Genomic DNA, 23,137 nt, shown 5'->3' with positions numbered 1-23,137 from the left:
TCGCGAGGATTGTCTTGTTTGATGCCTCAGCTTGGCCATTTCCCTGTGGATATCTTGGCGACGATTGCAGAGAACGGATTCCGTATTCCTTGAAGTACGACTGCACGCGGTTGCCTTTGAACTGAGTTCCATTGTCAGAGATCAGTGCATAAGGGATCCCGAACCGCGTTATGATGTGCTCCCACGTGAATTTGATAACTTCTTCCTCTCGAATCCGTGTAAGGGGAACAGCTTCCACCCATTTAGTAAAATAATCCGTGGCTACTAGGATGAATAGCTTGCCCCCCTTTCCCCGAGGCAGAGGTCCCACAATGTCCATCCCCCATATCGAGAACGGCCAGGGTGACTTCATAGGGTGGAGTTCACTGGCTGGCTGCAGATGCATGGGGACGTGTTTTTGGCATTGATCACAGGTCCTCACATACCTCTTACAGTCTTCCTGCATCCTTGGCCAGAAGTAGCCCTGAGTGATAATCTTGTTGGCGAGCGACCGTCCTCCCGAATGATTACCGCAGATTCCCTCGTGGATTTCCGCCATTATGAGCTCGGACTCTTCCTTAGAGAGGCACTTAAGAAGTGGTCCCCCGAAAGACATTCTATACAGCTCCTCCCCAACGAGAGTGTACTTGCCGACCTGCCGGAGCAATTTTCTGGCCTCCCCCTTGTCTGCTGGCAGAACCTCTGAGCGCAGATACTGAGTGAATTTTTCCATCCATCCCGACGTTCTCTCGGCCTGTGCGCACTCCTTCTCCTCATGTTCGATGCTTGCTATAGGCAGGTATTCCACAGGTAAAGACCGTCCCTCCGTCTCTCCTAGCATTGAGGCAATGTAAGCCAATGAATCTGCATGCCTGTTCTCGTCCCTGGGTATCTGGCATATCTCCACTTGGTCGAACTTTTCAATCTCTCGTTTGACTGAGATCAGGTATCTCGCCATGCGTTCGTCCTTTGCTTCAAATTTCCCGTTGCATTGGTTGGCTATGAGTTGAGAGTCGGTGCATAGTTTTACCCGACCGATTTTCAACTCACTTGCCATTCTCAGCCCGTGGATAACTGCCTCGTACTCAGCTTCATTATTTGATGCCCCATACCCGAGTTTGATTACCTTTTCCAACCTATCATTGCTCGGTGTTACAATTACTATTCCCACCCCCGAGCCTGAGTAGTTTGACGATCCATCGACAAAAATTCTCCATCCTGCCTGCTTGTCCCATAGCTCCACTTCTTCCGTCCCTTCGTCTTCATTTTCCAACTCTTCCTAGTTCGGATCCTCAATCGGGAAATCCGCAAGGAAATCTGCCAATACCTGCCCCTTTATTGCTGTCCGGGACTCAAATTGTAAGTCGTACTCTCCGAGGATTACAGCCCACCTCGCCATCCTCCTTGACTTTTCGGACCTGTGCATCATTTCTTTCAGCGGGGTGTCCGTCACAACCCGGATGCGGTGGGAAAGGAAGTAGGGCCTGAGCTTGTGTGCCGAGTAAACGAGCGACAATCCCACCTTCTCCGTCCTGGTGTACTTAACCTCCGATACGCCCAACGTTTTGCTAACGTAATAAATAGGATATTCCCGTCCCATTTCAACTTTAAAGAGAACGGAGCTTACCGATGATGGACTGGTCGCCAGATAAATCCCCAGCTCCTCTCCTTCCTCCGGAGAGCTAAGGATCTGTGGCTGCCCCAAATACCTCTTTAGGTCGCTAAAGGCTACCTCACACTCCGTACTCCATGCAAAATTCTTCTCCTTCTGTAATAACGCGAAGAGCGGGCGGCATCGATCGGATACCCTGGAGATAAACCTGTTTAGCGCAGCTATTCTCCCTGCCAACTTCTGCACCTGCTTTTGGTTGGCGGGGCTCGGCATCTCTACCAACGCCCGGATCTGGTCTGGGTTTGCCTCGATCCCTCTCCTGGTGATAACGTGTCCGAGGAATTTCCCAGAGGAAACGGCGAAGACACACTTCTTCGGATTCAACTTCATTTTGAAACTCCTCAGCCGATCAAATGTTTGCTTAAGGTCTGCCAGATGGTCTCCCGCTCTCTTGCTTTTTACCAACAGATCGTCGATATATACCTCCACAATCTTCCCGATCAATCCTTCGAACATTTTTGTCACGAGTCTTTGGTAAGTTGCCCCGGCATTTCTCAAACCGAACGGCATAACTTTAAAATAGAACAGCCCTTGCTCGGTAATGAATGATGTCTGTTCCTGGTCTTCCACCGCTAGGGGGATCTGGTTATACCCCGAATATCCGTCCATAAACGACATTCTCTCATGTCCAGCAGTGGCATCGACCAACCTATCAATCCTTGGCAGCGGGAAGCTATCCTTTGGGCACGCCTTATTCAGGTTCGTGAAGTCGATGCACACTCTCACCCTTCCATCCTTCTTCGGCACTGCTACTATGTTCGCTATCCATTCTGGGTACTCTACTTCCCTGATAAACCCGGCCTTCAAAAGCTTTTCGATTTCCTCATTCACCCCCTGCCTGAGGCGCGGCGACAGCCTCCGTGGCTTCTGCCTAATAGGTCGGAAGCTTTCATCAACATTTAATCTATGACACGCCACCGACGGGTCGATCCCAGACATGTCCTCCAATGACCATGCGAATACATCCCTGTTTGCCCTCAGAAGTTGGAGTAGTGCTGCCCTCTCCTCCTGCAACATCGTGGTACCAACACTAACTATCTATCCTCCATCGCCCCCGAGATCCACGGCTTCGACTTCCTCAACTGTTACTCGCTGCTCGCGCAGCGGCTGCTTCTGTAATTGCTACGAAGATTCATTGACAGTTGGAGTTACCTTCCTCTTCTTCGGTGGGACGGCCTCGGGGCCTCGATCTTGCTTCAAAGCCAGGTGAAAACACCTCTGCGCCATCTCCTGATCTCCCCTGATTTCCATTATTCCTTCCTTACCCGGAAATCGAATAACTTGATGATAGGTTGACGGGACTGCTTTCATCTCGTGTATCCATCTCCGGCCCAAGATCGCGTTATAAGCCGAGTCTGCATCTATTACCACAAATCTTGTCATTACCACTCTAGACCCTGCCGAGATCGGGAGTGTGATTTCTCCTACCGAACTGCTAGCGGCACCGTTGAACCCATAGACGAGGGTCGGTGTTGGCTCCAAACTACCTGAAACCCCCATTCTCTTAGCCGCGCTTAGGAAGAGAATGTCCACCACGCTCCCCGAATCCACAAGTATTCTTCGGAGCTCGACGTTTCCCACTGGGAGCGCGATTACTAACGCGTCCTGATGGGGCCCTGCCGTCCCCCTTAGGTCACTCTCTGTGAATACGATTGCCCGGGGATCTGCCCCGGGGTTTGTCGTTCCAACTACCCGTACTCCTGTCGCCACACTGTTAACCCCGACCATATGTCGGATCTTTTTTACCTTCTCTCGAATCTCCCGCCTAGACGGCACTTCGGCCCCTAATAATCTTGTGATGGTATGAACTATCCTGCGCTCTTCCGTCTCTCGACGCCCCCCTTTAGCTGGCCTTCTTTGCTCGGACTTTCGCTCAGCTCTCTCGGTAGTCTCCTCTCTTCTCCTTCCTCCCGCGGAGACATAACCCTTGAGCTTCCCTACTTCGATCATATCCTGGATGATATGGCGCAGCCTGTAGCAGTCCTCAGTAGGGTGATCCTCAGCCTCGTGATACTCGCAGAATGGTTTTCCGGGTTTTCCCTTATACCCCCGTGGCGGCTGAACGAAGTCGGGCTCCCCCCTTATGTGCCTCAGTATCACGGATAGTTTTTCGTTGAGCGGGGTATACACCCGGCCTCTTTTCCACCACGACTGCTCGTTCGACTCTCTCCGCCTTTTCTTACTTCCTTCCACTCCGGGGTGGGTCGGTACCTTTGAAGCGTCTACTCCTCCTTCGCTGTTAGCCACTGTCTGGGTGCTTCTTCTTCTGCCCTTCACAGACTCTTCCACCAGGATGTACTTTTCCACCTTCGCATACAAATCTTCTAGACGAGTAGGATCAGACTTGATCAAGGACTCATGCAACCGTGTTCCCGGGATCACCGCAGCGATGCACGCCGCGCATGCTGTGGCCTCGTCCATGCCCTCTACGTCCAGGGCTCTCGTTCGAAAACGGGTTACGAACGACCTAATACTCTCCCCGGGCTCCTGTCGAAGGTTAAATAGAGTGTTAACTCCGACCTTCTTCCTTCGCAGGTGCACGAACTGTCCAACGAACGTTTCTTCCAGCTCGGAAAAGTTCGTAATGGACCCAGCTGGTAAGGCCTGGAACCACATCATGGCCCCGAGCCTCAAGGTTGACGGAAACAGCTTGCAGAGCAACGGATCATCATTTTGGTACAGCACCATTTGACTTCTGTAGTGCAGTATATGGTCCATGGGATCTCGCGTCCCGTCATAAGTTTCAAACTTTGGCATGTGGAACGACCTGGGTGGTTCTGACTTCATTATCGCCTGCGAGAATGGTGTCCCTTTGAGTTCCCGAATTGCGTTCCGTACCTTTTGCGCGGGATCCTTTCCTCGCGCGAATTCCTCATCCCTCCTTTTGAGCATCTCCTCCACTTCCTTCCTCGTCATGGTTTCTTTAACTTCGGAGCTTCCCTGCTGCGTTTTTACTGCTGCTGAATCTTCAGTCCAATCTACCTCCGTTCTCGCCGTTTGAACAGGACGGTCGCTACTCTGCTCTGCCCCTGGGCCTTCCTCGGTCTCCGCACGCTCGCCTAACCTTTGCCTGAGCTCTTCGTTTTCCCTTCTTATTTTCACTATCTCATCATTTTGTTTCTCCAACTCCCTGCGCATTTCTTCTCTCATCTCTGTGAGTAAGTTGTACATTGCTAGCATTGGATCCGGCGCGTTTGGGGGCGAGTCTGCTGGTAGTGGATTTGATGGCTCTCCACGATTTTCGCCTCTAGCTCTTCCCATATTGGTCGTTTTTCTCCTTGTAAGTTTCCCACGGACGGCGCCAAATTGTAGATGCACGAAATGGCTCTACACTTTCCTTCTTTTTCAGCTCGGGGGACCTGCAAAACAGCCCACTCCGACGATCAAGTTAGCCAAATTGATCAGTGTAATGTGTTTTGAGAAGGAGAATTCGAACCTCTTTTACCCATAGTTTTCTTCCTTATATAGGCGTTCAACTTGATCGTTTTCTGTGCCACCCCTTGAGGTGACTTGGGGTAGTTAGCTTACTCCCTGACATGTCAGCTGCAGGAGTTGTTGCAACTGCCCCATCACTTCTGAGAAAGTCAGAGTTGGCCTGACATGACGTGGGTTGTTAGAGCTGGCTGTCTATTGCAGGCTCATCTGTCAGACCCGTCATACCGACTTACGAGCTGATGGCACAGTTCTGAGCTTAGAATACATGCATTCGTCGGGGTTAATAAACTGAGCTACGACCTCAAATCATTAATCTTGGCCCCTGATCGAGCCACGTGTCCGTGCTCAAGAATTTTCCCCCACAAGTATACACTCCCAAGTCCCACCCTGAGAAGGGATGGACCACTATTCTTCAACATTTGGTAAGATTTCCAACGAAACTTGTTCTATTCTACAACGATTGGCCTTGTCAACATTTTGGCTTCATATTGTCCTTAGTATGAATCTTCTAATTAGCATTCTACCATATCTTATAGAACTTCACGTAAATGTGTTTTGTTAATCTTGCATGAACTACCCAAATATATGACACTCTCTTAACTATCACAATGCAATTGCATAGAAGTACTTTGCTTCAACCCAAGTTATCTAACCAATCCCGTTCCTTAGTTATTTTTGTACTAGTTATGTACCTTATTGGAAACTTTTGACGAAATTATGATTCTGATTCACTATTCATTTTAATTACCAAAACAATAACAAATTCACAGAGGTTTTAAAGTAACCGAATTCGTTACCGTTCATGTTTTGGTAATTAAAATGAACAATGAGCTAGAATCATAAATTCTTCAAATTCAGCTCACGAAATAGTAATTCACCCTACTTTATTATGTTATAAATAATGTTATACTTGGTCCTCCTACAAATGTGAATACATACCCAGTAGTTGATCATCGATTATTTAGATTTCTACATAATTTGCATCTACACATCCCAAAACTTCTCTTGAAGAATGTTTGTTTTCATACAAGAAACCATGATTTTAAGTATCTCATAACACATTTCATCTTTGCATTCCAATGGTCTTAGAGCACCATATCTCACCCAAACCCTCTCATGCATGCTACCCCACAAGCCATACATACCAAGTAAGTCGGGATAAATCTTTGAGGCTAACCAACAAAAGGACTTGAATTTAAGACCTATCCCTTTTTGGAGGGAGGTACTAGCCACTACACCCAACACTCATTGGTTAACATTAATTAACACATACGCAATAAAGCTAATACCCTACATGTATTTGGTTATGACTGTATATGTGGTCAAGTAAATAGTTTACCTTACACTAGCTCAATATCGACTTTAAAGAATTGGAGAAGAGGGTTTTTAGCTAAAAGTTGAACATGAGGAAAATTAAGGGATATTATTTCAAATATTCGGTGCCAACCACATAGTTATTGAGCAATCATTTGATACATGTTGAATAAAATGAGGAAAATTAGGAATAAGAAAATTCTTCAAATTGTAAAACAAGATTATTAAATAAGTATTGGAAAAATATATTGTGAAGAAGCTTTAAACAAATAATAGGGATCGGTAAAATAATGGGCTTTTCAGGTCAATATTAGAACCTATTTGGGTATTAATTTTGGGCCTAAGACTAGTTTTAATTTCTTCTCTAACACAAACATAATCTATATATGATGATAACTAATGATTAGCTGGGTTGGGCCAGACCCAAATACATTCATGGGCTAGTCAGCATTCTATTAGGATTAAAAATCACATGAATATTACATGAACCCAATTAGGATATTTATAGAGATTACTTCAACCAAGATATCAGAAACTAACCTAATATAGATATATTAATTATTTATAATTCTTAATTTAGAATATTTTAATAGATATTACTAAATATTTTATTCTCAATAACCACCTCAACCTTCCTTTTATTATAAGATACATTGACAATGATGGTGGTTACCATCTATCTGTGAAGTCCAGCACTGCCGCATCCCACTTATTTTTTACTTTGTCGGAGCCGATGGCTCACTAAATCAAGTTTGTCATGGTCTCTCACATAAGCATACAAATAAGAATCGTGCGATTTAAATACAAGAACTCTCATTGTAGAGATTATATATAAAATGAAAATCGAAATCATTTGTAGAAACATAGAGAAAGATGGTATTTTAATTGGAAAAAAAAAATACTAATTACAAGAATAAAATGATTTAAGGTTGATGATGGTGGTGGTGCCATTGTCGAAGAATAGCACACCAAAATCGATGTGCTTAGTGGAGTTATGATACCATGTTGAAATTTGAAATTTTATTGAAAATTTTGGATGAATATTACATGAACCTATTAGAGTATTTATAGAGATTACATCAACCAAGAAATTAGAAACTAACCTAATATAGATATATTAATTATCTATAATTCCTAATTTAAAATATCTTAATAGATATTACTAAATATTTTATTTTCATCACCACCTCAACTTTCCTTCTATTATGAGATACATTGAAAATGATACAATGTATTTCACGCATCATAATATGATGCATCTCTTACAGCACACTCAATCAACTCTCCTGACTTTACAAGTTCGAGAACTGTAGATCTGTATGTCTCAAGATACAAAACTACAATTTTCTGTAAATATGTGTATCCCAAGGGAACCATGTATCCCAAGGTATATAGATTTAAGATTCCAAAACTTGTCACACAAGGAGAGTCGATTGAGTGTGCACCGTGGGGTAATTAGATTATCACGACTCATTCTAAGACTTATGTAAAATATTAATAAATAAATAATTTATAATAAATAAAAAAAAGAGAGAGAGAGAGAATGAAAAAGGATGGGCACAAAATGGGCTTTGTTATGTTCAAGATTGGGCCTATCAATATAATATTAGGCATTAGATCAGCTTGGGCCAAGAATTTCTCTAATCCAACGGTCAATATAATTCAGTATTCGTGTAACAGGATGTATATAAGGTGCCAAGTCTCAGGATCAGGATCAGAACATTTATGAGATGTAAAATTCCGTGTCCGTGCCACGTCAGCAAAGTATTGACCGACAGAATACTTTCCAGTTACAAAATCAGCACTCAATTTAGAAACTTCCAAAATCATCAGAATCATAAAAGGAAAAAAAAAAAAAAAAACTTTCCTTGTTCGTTTCCACGTCACTACCTGAATCCAACTAATATAAATCTATGTCGTTTCTTAGATTCTCTTGTTCTAACTCGCAATCAAATACTTTCAAAAAAGAAATAGAATTTTGAGAACAATGGAGGGTTTTGAAGTAAGTTCTTCTTCTTCTTCTAGTAGTGATGATTTACCTTCAGATATCATCTTCGAGATCGTAAGTCGAATATCGTTTGAGACACTTTGTTGGTCCAGATTGGTTTGCAAGGAATGGCATATATTCACCCATGAATCAAACTTCACTCGCTTTCATTGCGAAAGAACTCCAACTGTATCTGGCTATTTCATTCAAAGTCTGCAGAAGGGCGTACACTACTCAACGTTTATGTCGATCCCTCACTCACCTTCGACGACTACTACTCTTCATCTATCACTTGATTTCTTACCACGTGATGTGAAGATCGTAGCGTCATCGGGCCAAGGATTATTAGTATGTGTTAGCCAAGGAACTCTAATTCCTAGATACTTTGTCTGCAAGCCTACTACAGGAGAATGGAAACATCTCCCCAATCCCAAGACTCGATACTTTACAATAGGAACGTCAATGGTGGTACAATCTGATCTGCTACGATTCAAAATTGTTCGATTCTCGGAGCCTTCGATTGGGTGCAACAATCTTCGGTGTGAGATCTTTGATTCAAAAGGTTGGGCATGGAGGCGATCTTCCGATGTAAAATTGCCCAACGCTGTGTTTCTGAGAAGGGGTCCTTCAATTTTTGCTTCGGGGGCGTTTCATTGGCTTACAAATAATAATTATATCTTTGTCTTCGATATTGTTCAAGAAAGTTGGAAACTAATGTCGTTACCAAAAGAAGAAGAAGATGAAGATGATGATGTTGGGACAAAGGTACTAGTACAATGCGAAGGGAAGCTTGCACTTTTCTGTGTTAGTGGGAATTTTGCAAACCTATGGGTAATGATGGATTATACGAGAGAAGTATGGATTAAGAAACAACAACTTACTCTTGAAAAAATTAACAATGAAGAACCTCACAATAAACTCATTGCACTCCACAATACAGACATGGCAGTTATAGAAGGTTTCAATAAATTGATATGGTACAAGTTCCAGAATAACAATTCAATCGATGTCAAGATTGAGAAGTGCAGCACAATTGAAGAGGTTTTCATGTTTCAGTCTGGTTTTGAATCTTGTTCTCTATTATTTTAGATGGTAATAAGGAAATTTTTGTAATTCAATATTTTTGAGATGTAAGAGATTTTCATTTTATTTCATGAACTTTAGATTTATAATTGAATATATTGAGTTTAATATTAATGAAAGCATCCGATCGAGTTATAACAAGGGTTTATTACTTTATTTTATAACTTGTCTCTTTCTTTTTTACTTGCCAGTTGGCATACTCAATCAACTCCCTAATCGTGACAAGTTGGGCAATCGTAGATTTGTATGTCTCAGGATACACAATTGCATTCCCCATAAAAAAGTGTATCTCGAGACGTACGGATCTACAGTTCCTAAACTTGTCCACGTCAGGGAGTCAATTGAGTATGCCACCTTGGGGAGTCATATTATCAGGACTCCAAAAAAAAAAAAAAAAACTCTGAAACTACTTTTTATTGTAGAAATAACATTGATGTCTTTCTATACCTTTAGAATTGTCCGAATAAATTAACCTATAAATCTTAAGTTGACAAGTTTGTTAGAGAGGAAAGATACCAATAGACATGACAAGGTTTGTTCTTCAAGTCGTGTCTTAGAGTCTCTATATGCCCCTTCATGTAAAGTGATTATTTACCTATTGTAACATGTGACAGGGTGGGATGGTACGCGAACTAAGTAAAGTGGGGATACTCCCTAGACTACCCAAAAAAAAAAGAAAAAGATACGAGTAGACTAAGATACTTCAAATAATTAGACACATGTTAAAATATGTTCTTATCTTCATTATGAAGAGGAGTCGTGTGGAATAAGAATGGATTTTATTTATGAGAGCTGTTATTGCCACCCCAACTTTTACTTATTACATCTCCATTGAAAATAAAGAAAATAAGTCAATGATTGAGAATAAGTAAAAATTGAGGTGCCAATAGAAAACTTATTTGTTTTTTTATTTAGGATTTTATATGAGCCTAATCTAACCATAAACAACTACTGAAATTGATTGAGACCTTCCTCCCTCACCTCAACACATGCCCCAATCTAAGAAATTAAAAAAAAAGGCTATTTTAAGCATTAATCCCTTGGATCATGGCTTACGTGGCATGTATTGAGGCGTGGGAGGTGGGTTTTAATCCAGGACTCTAAATGAAATATGGTGTATTACACATTCTCAGCCCATGATACTGCGATACTTACATGCTCTGTGGCATGCAGATACACATGGATGGCATATCATACATGATTCATGTTACATGTATGCGTTGTGATAAGGGTTATTTATAACTCGCTAGTTAACAGTTTATTTTTATAGTTTGGATTCTTAGTTTTAATATATTTTAGTTAATTAAAACTTCATCTAGAAATTTTTTTTTTTTTTTGGAAAATCATTGCATAAAAACATTGGATATTGGAGACTACCAAACGAGACTACTCCAATGAAACATAGAGTTAGATAAGTCACAGGTGTCCAAGAGAAAAATGTATCTCTATAAAATTTTGCTAATTCGTATAAAATAATAAATGATAGAAAATCTAGAAGTCTAAATAAATAGTTTTGGAAGACAATTAATTATTGGAGGAAAAGAAAATTGTGGAAGATAATTTTGTTAGAGAGTAAAGTGTTTGCTTATACGTCTCTTTTAAATTGTGAAAGAAAGGAATGATTTTTCTTTATACATCAAAATGAAAACTTCATATTAATGATTGATTGAGATATGTTCAATTTAAATATGAAATTTTAGAAATATATGAAATTAAGTTATTTGTTTTACAACACCCAAATAATAAGTTCTTTTTTCAAAAAATTAATAAAAAATATAGATTATTTAAATATGCCCCTTCATCTTTTTGTAAACATTTGTGATACCCTAGTTGCTTCAAACTGATGACATAACTTAGTATTATCGGAGAAATTGATTAAAAAATTGATCTAAATATATATCATTTTCTTCAATCTCTTATAAATCCTTGATTTTCCTCACAAAAAATCCGTCAACTTCAACTTCTGCAATAAAAAAAAAAATCTTTTGAAGATGAAATTGCATTGGTTAAAAGTATTTTCCCCATATACTAAGTGATTTGGAGATGATGGTCTTTCTGGAGAAAATATAAGGTCTTTGTCCAGATGTCCGTGATAAGGATATTTACATCATTTTTTATTTGTCTTCCAAAGTAGACCAAGGTCAAAGGGTATCACATCAATTTGAAAACATAAGAGGAATCTTAAATAATCAACATAATCGAAAGAGGTAATGTCTAAATAACATAAAAATACTGATCATAATTCAATGAATGATTTATTTTTTGACAAGAACAATTAGGAATTAACGTCTAGCAAAGGTTGAAGTTAAATTTTTTCCCACATTTTATCACAACTAGAAATTACTGCAAATTTTATGTATCGAAATGATCACGCACAAAGAATGATTTTGCAAGAGATTTTTTTGGTGGCCACCAAGTAGTTGCAAATTTTTCACTGCAAACGATTTGTTGCATATGAAGCAAAAATTAAAGGGAAATCAAAATATTTGCACAAATTAATGCAATCCACCACTCCATGATAAAGCATAAACATAACAAGCTCCCACATTGATTGAATTATATTCAATCACCCATGAAGAGAACACTGAAGATCACTCCAATATTGAATATATCTTTAAGGATACACTCCCAAGTACCACCCTGAGAAGGGATGGAATATTTCCGAAAACGTGATCAACTTTTGACGAATTTATGATTCTGATTCACTATTCATTTTAATTACCAAAACAGTAACAAATTCACAGGTTTTAAAGCGACTATCTCACTTTAAAACCACCGAATTCATTATCATTTATGTTTTGGTAATTAAAATGAACAATGAGCTAGAATCGTTAATTCGTCAAATTCAGCTGATGAAATAGTAGATCATCGATTATTTAGATTCCTACATAATTTGCATCAACTTCCCTTGAAGAATGTTTGTGTTCATATACAAGATACCATGATTTTAAGTATCTCATAACACAGTTCATCATCGCATTCCAATGGTCTTTTTCTAGCTTACTAGTTAATGCACCTGTACTAGTCACACACAACATGTGATAGATCTTATTTAGAACACAACTCACCTCCGCATTAACTTAAGATACCTGAGACATGTATGAAATTTTCCTCTTCTGTGAAAGGGCTTTACTATGTTGAACAACACTTTCTGAATTAATATATTTTTCCTAAGAGAACCACAACTTCCATGCATCCCTGCCTATACTAATTTTCATACCAAGAATCATTTTTTTGCAACACCTAGATTCTTCATGTCGAACTCTTATTTATTTAATGAAGACTTCAAGACGTTAATTTCAAACTTCGTTCTAATAGGCAACAACATTAAATAGGTTTTTTTTTAAATAATGCGGGTGTCCGGACTAGTGAACCCACCCGTAGGCCCTTTTGGCCTCTTAAAGCACCATATCTCACTCAAATCCCCTGGTGCATGTTACCCCACAACCTATAGATACCAAGTAAGTCAGGATAAATCTTTGTGGTCACCATGCATACCAAGTAAGCCGAGATAAATCTTTGTGGGTGACCAACGAGAGGGCTTGAATTAAAAGCCTATCCCTTTTTGGAGAGAGGTACTAACAACTACACCCAACACTCATTTCTACAAATTAGGAATAAGAAAATTTCTGCAAATTGTAAAACAAAAATGTTAAATAAATATTGAAAAAATAAATTGTGAAGAAGCTTTAAAAAAAGAATAGGGATTGGTAAAATAATGGGCTTTTCAGGTCATATTGGGCCTTAAACCTATTTGGGTATTGATTTTGGGCCTATTACTAGTTTTAATTTCATCTCTAACACAGACAACGTCTATATATGATGATAACTATTGAGTAGTTGGGTTGGGCCAAACCCAAATAAATTCATGGGTTACTGAGAATCCTATTAGGATTAAATATTAATTTTTAAATGGCTGCTTTTAACTGCATTTTATAAAAGTCGCCGTTAATTGTATACCAACAACAGCGTTTAATCTTAAACCATCGGTAATCCTATCGTCAATATTTTTTAAATTTTATTAAATATTAGACGACGGTTTCAAACCGCTGGTAATATTATAAAATACCGGCGTTTCAATAAAAATGCCGTTAATTAGATTGAATATTTTTTAAATATATAAAAATAGATATAATGACGGTTATAAAGTGCCGCTAATACATGTGAAACACCGGCATTTTCTACTAAACCGCCGATTCAATATTGAATCGAACAAGTGATCAGTTTCAACTGGATTCTATAATGAAATTGATTCAAATTTAATTTGTGATGATGATTAATTAATTGGTCCACTTTGACCATACTTACAAGATTAAATATAGGAGTTGAGTAGCTATTCAAGTCCCTGGAGTACAGAATTATAATTTACTTGTTCATACTAATTGGCAGACCTCAAACTCGACTACTCTTTACAGATGTTCCCTTAAAATTGGAACAACTCTCCAAGAAATTCTATCTTGAGCAAAAATTAAAAAATATTATTCTATTTGTTTATTGGAAATCTGAAAATCATATTGTTGGTTCCATTACCTTTTTTTCTTTATCTTTATTTTCCTTTTTCTCCATTGCGTATAAAATAAAACGAAAGATATAACAAAGTTATATCTCCGGGTGCAACTTGGTCCGGTTCAAACCGAGAACCAAATCAAACATATAGTTTTGGGGTGGTTTGGTCAGGTTTGAAATAAGTTGCGATTCAGTTCCGAGTTACGAAAATGGAGAATCAATCAATTTGATTCGATTGTCGGATCAAACTTATATAAAACTGAACCAAACTGAGAATCGAACCTTTATGCAATAAATAAATACATATGTATATAATACTTATTATGAATTATTTTAGGAGTTAGGACATAGATTAATGATCTTTTATGGATAAACTAATGACTTTTTATGGATAGATTAGTGATTTATTGTATGAAAAATTATATTTATTATATATTTATTTATTTATTAAAAAATGTTACTTACAATTTATAGAATATTGGCAACCCATAGAACCGAACCGAACCAAACTAACTTTAATTTGGTTTGGATTGGTTTGATTCCAATGGAATTTGGTTCGGTTCTAGTTTTGTTTCTTATTTAGTGGAACTGACCTATGTCGTTCGATTCCAAATTAACCTCAAACCAAAACAAGTTGCACCCCTACTTATATCCTATCTAACTTTTACTATTTTAATTATTTATGTTTTTTTTTTTTTTCAAAAATGTTAAAATATTCTTTTTATATTTTTGTTTATTTCTTAAGGATCTATGAAAAGTTTTGATTTAAAATTTTTAATAGGTATATGTCACTTCTTGATGGCGATGAATATTTTTTTGTACACAAATATTATTGGATAATGTAACAACATGAAATAAATTCCCAACCTGAATGTTATGATCAATGAAAACTAGGGCTTAAAATGGGTTGGGTTCGAGCCTAATATGTGTCTACCCATGTCCATATCCGGATTTTTTATTCAGGTCCAAATCCAGATTGGATTCGACTCGAATCTTATTAACTCAAATCATATCCGAAATTTTTTATTTTCATTAAACCTATATCCAAATTCGATCCGACCGAATTAATTAATTCGGATCGGTCGAATAATTTCAAACCATTTCTAAGTAATTTATTAAAAAATGTAGCTTTTTATGTGACTTGAACTCAATACCTCTCCCCTTTTGAAGAGAATCTTTAACCACTACACCTAATACTCATTTGTTGATGAATGATAGACTAAAAAATATAAAAATATAGCATATAATATACAAAATAATATATCATTTAGGTATAGGCGGATACAGGGATGAATCCGTATCCGAATAATATCCGACTCAAGCTAAGGGACATCAATCCATATTTTAATTCAGATATACTAGAAGGAATCAAACCCACTAAAAATCAAATTCGAATTTCGAATAAAATTCGACCCATTTTAAGCCTTAGTGAAAACCCCGTGATTACTATTAAGGTGAAATGAAATTCTCATCAACCCATTATATGTATATTTTTTTACCAGGTATCCTTGTAGACAATAGACCAGGCCTGTATATGAGCTTTGCCTAATCCATAAACCATTGTCTTCTCCAATGACTCACAGGGCACGTGCAATGCCTGCACATCACACGCACTAGGTAAGTGAAGGTGCACCCACATAGGTGGCCCCTGAGGAATTAATGCTCATAATGGGTATCAAACTCACAACTTATGGGCATTAACTGCTTATCGGTCCGAAATTGCCATTGAGCCAATCCCTCGGGGTTAACCCATTACATTAAATACTCGAAACGGTGAAATGTACGGGAAGAACACATCCCAAATAGGAAAAGTCGTCAATCAACGGTTAATCACGTAGTAAGATAAAGAAGAATCTAATTCAAAAAGGAAAGAAAATTATTAACTTGTTCCTTCCAAATTTAACAAGGAATACTACCTCAAAAGATGGCAAAAGGGTACGTTTTTAAAAAATATACTGTTACTCTATTGAATTTGATATTAACTTGATTGTTGGAGAATTCACTTGATAGAACGACCAGAGCACTCATCGAAAATCCAATTTTGTTCAAGGGCTAGAGAAGGAGCTGAAAACCCCACACAGGTATGATAATAATCCCTCATATTTTATTCACAAATAAATTATGTATCTTTTTTTTTTCTTGTTGAATTAAGGTATTATGGTCTCTTAGAACATTCGACTAATCCTCAAAGTAGGATTCCCCCTGCACCAGGTAATTTATGGGGCAAATCCCTAAGCGTGGCCTTTAAGGAGGGATTTGAACTCAATACCTTTTCTTCTTGAGACCTTTTCTTTGCCATCTAACCCACCCTTTCAGATTAAATAAATTGTGTATCATCCATTGTAAATGGGGTTATTTTTATCTTCCATAAATTAATAATATATTAATTGTATTAGATTCTTGGCGTTCAAAATCATTACTAATTAAATAATATAATTATTCATTTATAAATTCATATTAATAGTTATTTATGTGAAAGGTAATTAGATTTTGTAACTATATATTTAAAAAAAAAAAAAAAAGTTTGTACTTTGTAGTGGAAAGTAGTTTAGGGGAATTTGTAAAAATCGCATTTGGATTGGATTTGAGGTCTGACCGTTAAAAACTGGAATATTTGGAATCCTAATAGGAAATTTTAACCACGTGTCATGATGTTTTAGGAAATTTTGTTGCTAATGAAACTCCCGCGAGTACGGTATATTAAAATTACCAAAAGTAGAAACTTCTAGAAATCTGAATCTTAAAGGAATCAAATACTTTTCACTTTGACATATTTGCCCCTCCCTCCTTATGTTCCAAGTTTCCAAATTCCATCTAATAAACCCTTTTTTCACTTTTCTTATTTTCTTCTACGCAAAGCCACAAAACCAAAGCTTCTATACACATTGGGAAGAAAGAAAGAAAGAAAGAAAATTAATAATAATCGATTTGAGATCAATGGAGGGTTTTGAAATAAGTTCTTCTTCTAAAGAAGATCTACCATCGGATACCATCTTCGAGATTTTGACACGAATCTCATTGGAAACGTTACGTCGATCGCGATCAGTGTGCAAGGATTGGCTTAAGTTCACTCATGAATCATACTTCACTCTCCTTCATTGCCATAGGACTGGAACTATATCCGGTTACTTTGTTCAAAGTGTCAAGAACTCCGTACCCTATTCGACCTTCATATCGATGGATCAATCATCTTCGAGTCTCCGTTTGTCACTCAATTTCTTACCATGTGAAGTGAAGATCGAAGCGTCATCGAATCAAGGATTGTTACTTTGTGTTAGTCGAGGAAGGCAAATTCCTCGATATTATATATGCAAGCCCACCACCAAGGAATATAGAAGTCTTCCTAATCCAAAGACTCGTTACGTAACTAGGGGAACGGCGATGGTGGTACAATCTAATCCCTTACGATTCAACATTGTTCGATTTTCTCAGTCTAAGTCCAGGTACGTTAAGTTTAAGATATCTTGAATCATTTTTTTTTCTCTTCATCTTTGTTAAAGTTGTTGATTGTTTCCATGTTAGGGTCTCTATGGTTGTGGAGAAAATATTTTCTAGAAAAATAAATTTCTTAGAAAATAATATTGCTATAATAAATTTCTTCTGTCTTTGTATCTAGGAAATTGTCAAATAAAGAGATGGTTTTAAGTTTTGATATAATGGGGATAAATGTGAGAAAATGGCATTAGAAATTTTTTCACCATGTCAAGATAATCATTTATTAGGGTTTGATTTGGAGAATATTTGCCAACCAAGACAGCCAAATCTTTTTCCTAGGAAAAAGAATTTTACTGTAAAAATGGATAAGTATACAAATCACTTGTTCTCAAGAAAATAATTTTCCACCAACTTTTACATAAAATCACTCGAAGATCGAGAAAGATATGGAGTATAGATTTCCAAAAAAACCCGAGAAACACGTGGCATCTAAGGGTTGGTGAGACGGATAAAACCACACCTTGGGAAGCGAGATCTTGAGGCCCACCTTCAGGGATTTGTCCCCAAAATGAATTGGCTCACGTGAGGAGAGGGTATTGCATGTGCCTCGAGGATTAATCAGGTGCTCTAAGGGGCCAGATACCTCAATTCCAAAAAAATAAAAATAAAAATAATAATGAACTCATATATGACCCTAAGGAGAAATATTTATTAGAGCCCGAGAAATACGATTTGTGGAGTCATAATTATATTTGAAATAATTTAAAACAAAGTAAATACCTCCATATCAATTTGGACAAAGCTAAAAAAATACGATTCGTGAACTCATAATTATATCATAAATTATTTAAAAAATTAAATATTATGTATAGAATAATAATAATAATAATAGTTCATTAATATGGAATGCGATATTATAAATATAAGAATGCATACAATTAATGTTATTATATATATATATATATATATATATCTGTCAAAATTTGTTGTAAATAGTATTCAATATATATTTTGCAGTAATGGATTGAAAATCAAAATCAAAATCTGAAATTGTCATGTGCAACCAGGTATCTTTTTTAACTTAGCTAAAACATCAACATACATGTTCATAATCTGAAAATATTAAAAAAATAAAATAATAATAATTAAAAAATTGGAGAAAGACAAATAATAGATTTAAAACTAACATATGTATTTATGACTTTCAAGGGAACAAAAAAAAAAAAAAATACCTACTAAGTTATAAATAATTATATCTATGCATAACCATTAATTCCTAGTAGGCTTTACACTAGCTACAAAGCTATAGTCCACATTGTTCTTCTAAAAAATTATGGTTTTCCCTTACATTACTTTGCATGTTTGTAGAAGATAATTTCTCAAAAATTATGGATAACTAATATAGCAGATATTTTATAAAAATTAACAAACTAACAAATGCAATTGTTACTATTTGATATAATCAACCCTGAATCCATTAATTAGAAGAAAATTTAATATAATGTTTTACAATGTAGGTGCTACAATCTTCTGTGTGAGACATTTGATTCAAAATATTGGGCATGGAAACAATCGAAGGATGTACAATTGCCCGAATCTTGTTTTCTGAAAATGGGTCATGTAATTTCGTCAAATGGAGCATTTCATTGGCTTACGAACCAGAATTGCATCTTTGCTTTCGATATTAGTCAAAAGAGTTGGAAAATGATACCTTTACCAGAAGAAGCGATGGACATGGACACTGATTTTCCAGATGATAAGCTACTCGTGCAACGTGAGGGGAAATTATCACTCTTTTGTGTCAAAAAGGTTTGGATGAAATTGTGGGTTTTGATAGATTATTCAAATGAAGTGTGGATTAAGCAGCAACAAGTGAACCTAGAAACTCTTAATCGACAAGAACAATTTAGTAAGCTTGTTGATCTCCACACAACAGATGTTGCACTCATGGAGAGTTTCTATAAAGTGATATGGTACAATTGCAAAGATTTTACTTCAACCGAAACCGAGATTGATGATCATATCAACTGTCAAGAAGTTTACACATTTCAATCAGACTTGGAGTCTGGTTATCTAAACCATCATCTATAGAAAGTACTGGTTAACTTCATCTGATCTTAGAGACTTATCATTTCCATTTTACAGATTTTGTATGTCTCTTTAGTTTTAATTTTCTAATTTTTTCTGTTGTGTTAAATTAGTTATAATGTAAACTTATATTTTGATTAATAACCTTGAGTTATAAACTTCTAATGTGATATATAGAGAGATATGTTTGGAAAAATTCTATCCCAGAACTTGATACAGCTGAGAAGGGAAGATATATATACTTCAAAGGGTTCTACAAACAGCTGAGAAGGGAAGATATATATACTTCAAAGGGTTCTCTAGGAAACATGTTTTAAATCTCGACCGAGCCTGGCATGACTTGTCCCATACGACTCGGTATCATCCACCAACAAGATGGATGGACAAGTCAAACATCACAGATCATTTTTCTCATTGTTGAACGAGATGGCTCAAACGTATCGAAAAACTTGTCCGAGATAACTTGATCTCGTTCATGGACAAGACGAGACATCAAAACGAGGTCTAAAACCATGCTAGGAAACCTGTGTTTGTTCTCCCATCTCAACTGTACACACACACACACTATATATATATATATATATATCTTATCATGGGTATCCACTCTCTTTAGGTGAGATTAATCCCATAGTCACAAGCAGAGTGATAGTGTTGGTTCCGTTGTTATATTTGAGTCGAGAGTCAATTGGACCTTGGAAGATGATCCCAAGGAATTCATAATTTCATGGGGTTTCTAACATTTGACCTATCCTTTCTGAGGAGCTTATCAAGGCTCGGCTTGTCACTAGGCCAACCTCTTTGGGTTAACCGACATTGTATATATGACAAGTAATGCTGGGGTGACATTGTGATTTACTACGCACATAACCGTAAGTGCTTTTTACTCGTATCTCAAGGAAACATGTCTATGACTATCACATCAATACAGTGAAAAACAGTCCACAAGGATTTTCCATATATGTTTGTGAAAAGTCCAACTTATTTGTGTGAAAAGCAATGTACCTAGAGGTTCCTGTGGATTGGTGATGATTTTTAGAATGCATCATCGTTAAAGAAAAATATTTGATGAGAGTCTCGAATGATCAAACCTTATGACAACGAAATTCCTCCTCTCTCCATCATCAACTAACCACTCTTTCAACAGCGAAGCCATCATCAAATTCGGCCTCCAAGTCAGCAAAACCCTTGACCAACTCAAACAAACTCACGCTCACTTACTCAGAACTCAAACCCATCAACACCATCACCTCCTGAGTCACCTCATAACCAGACTTCTCCAATTTCCAAGCAACAATCTCTGGTACGCCCGCCAAGTATTCGATCAAATCCCCGATTGTAAAAACCCGTTCCTCTGGACCTCCCTTATTCGTTCACATGCCCTCCATGCTCAATTTAGCTTATCCATCTCTCTCTACGCTAAAATGCACCAGGTGGGCGTACCCCCTACCGGGTTCACCTTCTCATCAGTTCTCAATGCCTGTGCTCGGATCCCAGCTATCCGAGAAGGTAAACAGACCCATACCCGAATTGTTGAATCTGGATTGCTTGATAACAAAGTTATTCAAACAGCACTTCTTGATATGTATGGGAAATGTGGACTCGCTGAAGATGCAAGATGTGTTTTCGATCAAATTGTCGATAGAGATGTTGTCGCTTGGACGGCAATGATTTCTGGATACACGAAGATCGGTATGATGGACGATGCACGAAAACTGTTTGATGTCATGGTTGAACACAATGTGGTTTCTTGGACTGCTATGGTTGCTGGGTATGCGAATTCAGGCGATGTCAAGCTAGCGAAGGAGCTGTTTGATCGAATGCCTGAGAAGAATTCTGTGACGTGGACGGCTATGATTGCTGGGTATGCTAAAGGTGGTGATGTTTTAAGGGCTAAAAAAGTGTTTGATGAAATACCTGTTAAGGATTCATCATCATGGGCAGTTATGATTGCGTGTTACTCGCAGAATGGGCATTCAAGTGAAGCAATTGAGATGTACAAGAGGATGAGAGAAGTGAATGTGAAGGCCAATGAGGTAGCGATGGTCGGAGTGACCTCCGCTTGCACGCAAATTGGAGATGCCAAGATGGCAAATTTGATAGCTGATCACATGGAGGAAGGGAACTGTGGTACGTAGTTCATAGTTTTTATTTGAGAATTAGGAATAATTCATGCAGAGTAATAGTGTTGGCTCCGTTGCTATGTTGATACGAACCAAACCCAATACACCAAAAGCATCTAGACACTAACAGTGCGGGACTTTATCTCTTTGGGGTCGTAATCACCTAAAGTTAATTTGAGATCGACCATAGATTTACACATTCAATTTTCTCATGTTTATCATCTATAATGTCCGATCTTTTATACTCTTAATTCCATCTTTAGATCGGTCGTTGGTGGTATCAAATGCTTTGATTCACATGCATGCAAAATGCGGGAGCATGAACAGGGCATGGAATGAATTCAATAGAATGCCTGAGAGAGATGTGATCTCTTATAGTGCATTGATCACTGCTCTGGCTGATCATGGTAGGGCACATGAAGCTTTGGAGATCTTCTCAATGATGCAGAAGAGTGGAATTGAACCAAATGAGGTTACATTCGTCGGCGTCCTTAGTGCGTGCAGCCATGCAGGACTAGTGGATGATGGGTGCAAATACTTCGAACTGATGACGATGACTTGTAAGATTGTTCCACAGACCGAGCATTATGCTTGCATGGTTGACCTACTTGGCCGAGCTGGGCAACTCAATGAGGCATACAAGCTCATTTTGGAAAATGTAGATGAACCAGACGCTGGAATATGGGGTGCTTTGTTAGGTGCTTGTCGGATTCACGAAAATGTTGAACTTGGTGAAATAGCAGCCCAACACCTCTTCGATATTGAGCCTGAGAATACAGGAAATTACGTGCTTTTGGCTAACATTTATGCTTCCATGAATAGATGGGATGATGCTACAGGGTGAGGAAGATGATGCAAGAGAGAGGAATGCCAAAGTCACCAGGGTACAGCTGGATTTGAAGGAAAATATCATGAATCTTATTAGAGATGCTCAGAATAAATGAAAATTAATACGCTGGGGCTTGTTTTGCATTTAATATAAACATAAGCGATATTGTTTTCTTGTCTTGGTGACATGTTTTATAGCAAAATTAACCAAAGAAGAAGAATGAGATATAGGAAGAATCAAAACTGTGAAACAAAAGCAAATTTACAAACCAATGATTATCGATTTTCTTGCAAAATCTTACATTACAGATTGTAGACTGATACACTAATACATTTTTTAATATAGGAATATATTTTCAAAAGAGAATGAGGTCTCAAGCAAACCTACCTTATACATGTAAGGGATCGGAAAATACATGAAAAGATACAGAACAAAACTCAAGTACAAAATTACAATTTTTTATTACCAAAAACTCTCCATTGAAGATCAAATCTTCAAAAATTGCCCTTCAAAACTCCTTGAATAGCTTACACTAACAGAATAGAAACCCAAAAATGTTGGTGGTTAACTCCATGAGAGATTTTTCCCATAAGAAAAGCACAAATACTTCTTTCGTTCCATAATGGCCAACAAATAGCAAGAAAGGTCAAATGCCAAAGAAATAATTGAAATCAATCAACGACCACGAA

General features: G+C 37.7%; 2 protein-coding genes and 1 pseudogene across 3 annotated transcripts; all 3 read left to right on the top strand.

Moving 5' to 3' along the window:
- Positions 1 to 8,387: 8,387 nt before the first annotated feature.
- Positions 8,388 to 9,476, top strand: LOC147388449 (F-box protein At5g49610-like). Its single transcript, XM_086418249.1, has one exon. It carries the CDS (start codon positions 8,388 to 8,390, stop codon positions 9,474 to 9,476), a length of 1,089 nt encoding a protein of 362 aa, XP_086274375.1.
- A 7,368-nt stretch (positions 9,477 to 16,844) lies between these two features.
- LOC147388448 (F-box protein At5g49610-like) lies at positions 16,845 to 19,523 on the top strand. The gene is made up of 2 exons (XM_086419284.1): positions 16,845 to 17,419; positions 18,929 to 19,523. The coding sequence occupies exons 1-2, from the start codon at positions 16,914 to 16,916 to the stop codon at positions 19,500 to 19,502; spliced, it is 1,080 nt and encodes a 359-aa protein (XP_086275410.1). The 5' UTR covers positions 16,845 to 16,913; the 3' UTR covers positions 19,503 to 19,523.
- A 612-nt stretch (positions 19,524 to 20,135) lies between these two features.
- Positions 20,136 to 22,671, top strand: LOC147388447 (putative pentatricopeptide repeat-containing protein At5g37570; annotated as a pseudogene). Its single transcript, XR_015170848.1, has 2 exons — positions 20,136 to 21,626; positions 21,883 to 22,671. The product of XR_015170848.1 is annotated as a putative pentatricopeptide repeat-containing protein At5g37570 (transcript).
- Positions 22,672 to 23,137: the final 466 nt, after the last annotated feature.

The sequence above is a fragment of the Akebia trifoliata genome, chromosome 12 (assembly GCF_017979445.1).
Source record: "Akebia trifoliata isolate Shusen 1 chromosome 12, ASM1797944v1, whole genome shotgun sequence".
NCBI lineage: Eukaryota > Viridiplantae > Streptophyta > Magnoliopsida > Ranunculales > Lardizabalaceae > Akebia > Akebia trifoliata.
The sequence above is the reverse complement of the archived record's forward strand: the minus strand, read 5'-3'. Positions and strand labels throughout refer to the sequence as shown.

Bases quoted from the DNA above. Each gene is read 5' to 3' on its own strand.
- LOC147388449 (XM_086418249.1), top strand. From the start codon at position 8,388: ATGGAGGGTTTTGAAGTAAGTTCTTCTTCTTCTTCTAGTAGTGATGAT.
- LOC147388448 (XM_086419284.1), top strand. From the start codon at position 16,914: ATGGAGGGTTTTGAAATAAGTTCTTCTTCTAAAGAAGATCTACCATCG. The intron at 17,420-18,928 runs GTACGTTAAGTT...TTTACAATGTAG, and splicing joins TTTTCTCAGTCTAAGTCCAG to GTGCTACAATCTTCTGTGTG.